The sequence below is a fragment of the Emiliania huxleyi genome (genome assembly GCF_000372725.1).
Source record: "Emiliania huxleyi CCMP1516 unplaced genomic scaffold EMIHUscaffold_242, whole genome shotgun sequence".
NCBI lineage: Eukaryota > Haptophyta > Isochrysidales > Noelaerhabdaceae > Emiliania > Emiliania huxleyi.
This window is the reverse complement of record NW_005200233.1, coordinates 87,335-93,275: the sequence shown is the minus strand read 5'-3', so window position 1 is coordinate 93,275 and position 5,941 is coordinate 87,335. Positions and strand designations below refer to the sequence as shown.

The 5,941-nt window shown below is 64.0% G+C and overlaps 2 protein-coding genes across 2 annotated transcripts in view; one reads left to right on the top strand and one right to left on the bottom strand.

Annotated features, from left to right (window-relative positions):
• The window catches only part of EMIHUDRAFT_236911 (hypothetical protein), a gene marked incomplete at both ends in the record, with an annotated part of 2,934 nt that extends 1,529 nt beyond the window's left edge, over positions 1-1,405 (top strand). The window contains 2 exons of the mRNA XM_005778586.1: positions 281-358; positions 1,115-1,405. Coding sequence (XP_005778643.1) covers positions 281-358; positions 1,115-1,405 — 369 coding nt within the window. The remainder of the gene's footprint in view (positions 1-280; positions 359-1,114) is intronic.
• A 4,014-nt stretch (positions 1,406-5,419) lies between these two features.
• EMIHUDRAFT_457385 (hypothetical protein) overlaps positions 5,420-5,941 on the bottom strand; it is a 2,581-nt gene continuing 2,059 nt past the window's right edge. Inside the window, exon 7 of the mRNA XM_005778585.1 lies at positions 5,420-5,856. Coding sequence (XP_005778642.1) covers positions 5,530-5,856 — 327 coding nt within the window. The 3' untranslated portion in view covers positions 5,420-5,529. The remainder of the gene's footprint in view (positions 5,857-5,941) is intronic.

Genomic DNA, 5,941 nt, shown 5'->3' with positions numbered 1-5,941 from the left:
ACGTGGTCGCGTCTGGCTTACAAGTGTTAATCACGTCTCCTCCGCGCCAGGCAAGAAGTCAACTCACTTGGCGGCGAAGCTGGCGGAGGCGGAGGCGGTGGCGGAGGCGGAGGCGGAGGCGGAGGCGGAGGCGGAGGCGGAGGCGGAGGCGGAGGCGGAGGCGGGGGCGGAGGCGGAGGGGGCGGGGGAGGCGGAGGCGGAGGGGGCGGGGGAGGCGGAGGGGGCCGTAGGCGCGGGGAAGCGGCGCAGCGGGAGGGTGTTTGCGTTCGACGTGGACGAGGCGCGCGTGCAGCGGCTGCGGGCGACGGTCGCGGCCATGGGCGCTGAGACGCGGGTCGCCACCTCAATAGACTATGAAGTACGCCTTAGTTCAGAGTCGACTAAGGTCGATTGGTGCCGAGACGCCGGTCTCTTAATCAAGTAATAATAAGGACACTTGATTGGCCTTAGCTAACGATGGGCGCTGAGACGCGCGTCGCCACACCGGCCGCCTCTGGACCCCAACGACCAACCCCTGAAAGCCCAACCCCCAACCCGTAACCCTACCCCTAAAAACCCCCCCCCCCCCGTTCCCCCCTCCCCCCTCCCCCCCCCCCCCCCTACTCCCCTACCCCCCTACCCCCCGAGGTCGCCACGGAGCGCGCCGATTTCGCGCAGCTGGACGGCGGAGCCGCTCGCTTCTCGCGCGTGCGGTGCGTGTGGCTCGAATACCTCGCCGTATCTCCCCCGTATCTCCCCGCATCTCCCGCGGCGCGCGGTCCTCAAATATCTCCCCACATCTCCCCCGTATCTCCCGTCATCTCCCCGCAGGTGCGTGGTCCTCAAATATCTCCCCACATCTCCCCCGTATCTCCCGTCATCTCCCCGCAGGTGCGTGGTCCTGGACCCTTCATGCTCTGGCAGCGGCACTACCTTCTTCGCCGACGGCGGTGGCGGAGGCGGCGGCGGAGGCGGCGGAGGAGGCGGAGGCGGAGGAGGAGGCGGAGGCGGCGGAGGCGGCGGAGGCGGCGGAGGCGGCGGAGGCGGCGCAGGTGGCGGAGGAGGCGGAGGCGGCGGAGGCGGTGGCAGTGGAGGCGGCGGTGGGAAGAGCGTTGCGGCGTACGCCGGTGGCCAGCTGCGGCTGCTGCGCGCGGCTCTGTCGTGGCCTTCGGTGCGCGAGGTTGTATACTCGACTTGCTCCGTCCACTGCGCCGAGAATGAGGCGGTCGTCGCTGCCGCGCTGGAGACGGCCGAGGGATGGACGCTGCGGCCGGCGCTGCCAAGGTGGCATAGGAGGGGGGAGGCGGGCGCAGGCCTGCCCGCGCAGCTGGCGCTAGCGTGCTGCCGCTTCTGCCCACGGGAAGACCTGACTGCAGGCTTCTTCGTCGCTTGCTTCACGCGGCTCGCGCGCTCTGTGGAGGAGTGATCCTCCGGCGTCGAGACTAATGGCGCGGGTCTTTTCGACCTCGCCGCTCGCCCACACAGCGCCCACAGCGTGTACAGTACCGCACGGCGGGGATGCGGAGGCTCTAGAAGTAAGCACGAGCTAGCCGTTGATGTTATAGAACAAACATTTAAAAAAATGTTCCAGTCTTAGCAAGCAAAAGGGAGCACACACGACTTAGCAAGTCCGCACTAGCGACTGCCACTCGCCTAACCATGCCTCGTCACGAGTGCTCTCCCAATCGCGTACAGGCATACACACTCCGCCTGTTCTCACCCAAACACTCTATCACACCCTTGCCTCCCTGCCAGAGCGAGCTAGATTCTCCCCGCCTCCCTCCCGCCTCTGCCGCGCGCCTTCTATGGACGTCAAGTGCAGCACCTAGGGGGAGAGAGGGGGTTTGCCCTGGTAGGGAGGTGCGGCGAGGCCGCGCACTGCAAACCCAGTGTGAGGAGTGGGGGAGCTGGGACAGGGCGTGTGCGCCTCTGATCTGTCATGGTCTAGTGGCCGATAGGATCCTCCCTTAGGCAGCGATGGCGGGTCGGGAGAGGCCCGAGTTCTCAGCCCGCCACTTACTGTCAGCCTCTCTGACTGCCCAGGGTCTCACCACGATGCCGCCCGAGTAGAGGGGGTAAGGTGTGTAGAGTGCGGCTGTGTATGGAACCTCTCTCTCTGTGGATCCCACCTGAGCCCACTCGCGGTGCGAAGGCTCCTAATGCGGCAACTGAGCCCGCAAGGGTGGGTCACTAAGGGGGAGGTTACGTTGGTTGATATGTTGTGTTGTGGCGTAAAGCTGTGCAGCGGCGCAGCGAGCCCTGCCGCGGCTCGTCGTCGAGACTGGTCGGTGGGTGGTGCCTGTAACAGCTGAGGCAGGGAGGCTGCCTGAGTAGCGCAGCCCGAGGAGTTGGGATGATAGGTGGAGAGACAGGTGCGGCCGTACCTGGGTATGGCGGTAGGCTGGTGGCTAGGGTTAGCTGGGCGCGCACGGCGAGTCCAGTCACATTGCCGCCCCGCAACAGCGATGTGAGTGGTCTCTCAGTGCGCGCTCTGCGTCCCTAGAACGTGGCGTGGCGTTGATGCTGAAGCAGAAAAATGGTACTATATCAGGCAGTGAAGCATTAGTCGTCAATTTTGCAAGCCGGCTTGCAAAGCCGTTCGGAGCGCCTGATTCGAGCGAGTGGAGGCAGGTTCGAGACCCGGTGGGGGGGTTTGGGGGGGTCGCCCGTCGCCCGTCGGACCATCAAGGGATCCGTCAAATCCGTCGAATCTGTCGACATCTGTCGCCAGATTTTTTTTTGTGAGCGACATCTGGCGCGGCTCACGCCGGCCGCTGCGCCAGATTTTTTTTTGTGCTAGGCACAGGGTTGGTTGTGCCGGGCCGCCCCCGCGAGAGAAACTCGTCAGTAAAACTCTCGGGCGGCCCGGCTGTCTGAGGCTGGCACGCAGTGGCAAAAGCCCGCGGCTCGTCGCCAAGGAGTTACGAAGTTTTTTTCAAACACACGTGGTATCCATCCCGCTACCGTACTGCGGTCTCTGAGATGGACACCAGTGGGGTGTGGGACCACAGCCAGGATGCACTCGAAGGGTCCTTCATCCTCCTACTTTATGTGCAACGCACGAAAGTTGAGCGATTCTAAGATCAGGTCTGGCACTGGGCAGACATCGGCCGTCCCTCAGTGCTTCCAGCCTGCCCGCTTGAGTTTCCTCAATTGGCTCGAATTTTGCTTAGTAGAAAAAAAGAATAGCGCGCCCCCGCGGCCCCCGCCAGCCCCGCTCCTCTGGGGGGGCGCGGGGGCCCCCGGAGGCACCGTGCGCCGCGCAGCAGTGCGGAAACGGGGCTCCGGCTCTACTAGTCTCCACTAGTACCAACTTCCCGAATGATTACGGTTGATTAGAAGGCAGATTTGGAGAGATCTCGAGGAGTACATACAGGTAGACCCTCCAACCATCAGAAAACTCCGATCTGATCGGTCGTGCTGACCGCCGACAGTTCACTCCAGACAGCAGACAGGCCGACGTCTGCACGCGGCCGGCCGGGCGAGAGGCTTGACACGATCCGACCCTGCGACCGTGACGCTGCTGGTCTAGCTATCAGACATGCACTGCTGACTGCTGCCACAATGTGCGACCGGTGCTGGCCCACTTGGCGGCCTTCCCGGTCAGTGGTGAGGCGCAGTTCAGAGCTGTCGATGGCGCGATGCCGCACTGGTCCCACATTGGTAACACGAGACCACCACGTTTGCCGGTCCAAGAGAGAGGCACTGGTGCTGTCCTGAGAAGGTGCGTGGTCCCTCTTGACTGCCCATGCGCGCGAGGCTGTGTAGGCATAGCCTCGAGAGTGCCAGCAGCCAATCTGAGGCAGTTTGTGACGCGCATTGCGTCAGAAGCGTGCACGCAGCTGGAAGGACACCTTCCTACTGGCCGTACGATCAGGTCGTCACTGAATGCTGGATACTAAGGCCGTGAGCTATGCAGGTGATCAATTGTGCAGCATGGCACGGTCAGCAGCGCCGACAGGCTGTCGCAAGGCGTGATAGCATGGCCGCAAGTACGCCGAATTCCCATGAAAACAAGTAAAAATCGCGCAAAAAACTCCCCAAAAAATCGGCGCCTGCGGCGGGCCATGGGACCCCATCGCCCCCCCGCATGGATATCCTCTAGGGCCACCGCGCCCCCCCAGAGCCCCGCTCGAAGCCAGGCAGCCCCGCTCGAAGCCGTGGCGGCGCAGGCTGCCACCGCTGCCCGGGTGCCCCGTGCGAGCGGCGGCGGAGGGCCGCCCAGGCCACCACCAGTGCCCCTCCCACCGGCGGCGCGGCGGCAGCGGCGCCGACCGCCCCTCCATCAGCGGTGGCGCGACGGCTGTCGTCGGGGCGCCGGCAGGTGCCGCGTGCAGAGGGTGCCACCGGACCGGCCGACGCGCGCCCGGCGGAGCGTTCGTCGTCCATGGCGGGCCGAGCACCCCCGCGTCGCTTCTCGGCGCATTGGAGAGCAGAGGAAGCTGGGGGCATCTCTCGCGAGCACCGCGTCGGCCTGCTCCTGGGTGGTCTGTCCGAAACCCCATCCGCTGCGCGAGGCGGAGGATCCTCGTTCGCGGCCGAGCACGCCTAATTCATTGATGCGAATTCGGCGCTCAGGAGCCGTCCGTACCTCTAGGTGCGGCCACTCTCAAGGGATAGACACTCTGCACACTGTCCTATCTTAGATATAGACAGAGCCGTACCACAAAAACAAGGTCGATTAGCGGAGGGCAGAAGAACCCTCGCCGAGGATGTTGACGACCGCGCAGACACCGCGATCATCTGGCCCGCTGGCTGGGGGTGCGCTTCTTAGCTCCCCGGCGCCCTGGATGTGAGGTTGCCAACTGCACTCCAATATCCAAGTGCTCCAAGTGCACGACACACGGACTGGGCACGGGACTGGCCAGCAAGAGAATTTTACAATGAGCAAGTGCTCCAAGCAAGAGAAACCCTCGTCTCCCTGCAAAACAAGACTCTAACTAAGCAAAGGTCCGACGGCTCAAACACCTCTTCCCTTTCCAACACGGGCCCGGACGTGCTCTCCATCCACCGCACGCCGTATCATTATCAAAAAAGATGTCTGGTGTTCGCATAGAGCTCCATATCGCGCGCCTTTGCGGGGGAAAATAAAAGTCGAGGCGGCCCTTGGCCTCACCGAGGGCCCAAGTGAACTTCCGCGAGTGGCTTTCTTTTGGCCTTGTCTGTCGTGTGAATCGTGCGTGTTTGATTGATGGGAAGGCGAAACACAGTCCGACCAACGACTGGGACACCAACGCGGTATGGGTGGACGCTAGACGGGCGATGACGGTCACACAGGAGCGCGTTCACCGTCTGCCACGCCATAGCGGTGTGGAGAATGACAGACAAGCGCTGCATTTGCAGCCACAGGCCGTGCCAATTCTTGGTTGTACAAGAAAAGTCACGCATGTGCATGTACCAAGTAGTACCGACCGCGCGGCTCATGAGTCATGTGCGCGTGGCCGTCTTGTCCGGTTAGAAAAGTCCAACGCGCTCGTCGGTGACGGTGTCCCCCAACCAGTGCGCCCAGGACGGGGCAGCGCCCGCCAAACAAACACCTCTATTAAACCTCTACGGCGGCCACTCATGGCCGAGCTTCGGTTGGGCGGCCCAGACGTCCCTGTGGCGCTGCGCGCCGTCGCTGACCTCGCCCAATCCGAACAGCTCGCGGCCGACGACGATGTGGCCCAGTTGCTTGCCGATCCGGCCCGTCTCCTTTGCGCGCCGCATCTTTGCGCCAACCTCGGCCAGATCGAGCGACACGTTGGCGCGCGACCAGCCGAGCAGCTCGGGCGCGGCGCCGGCGTCGGCGCGTGCCGCGTGCACGGCGCAGAGGTCGGAGAAGAGCCCCTCCGCTCTCCGCGCCGCGTCGGGCGGGAGTCTCGCGAGCGGCGGCACCTAGGGAGTAGCATAGGAGTAGCAGGCTGTCGCGCAAACTGAGGGCCGTGGAGTCTACACGCGGGCCCCTTTGACCGCGCCGACT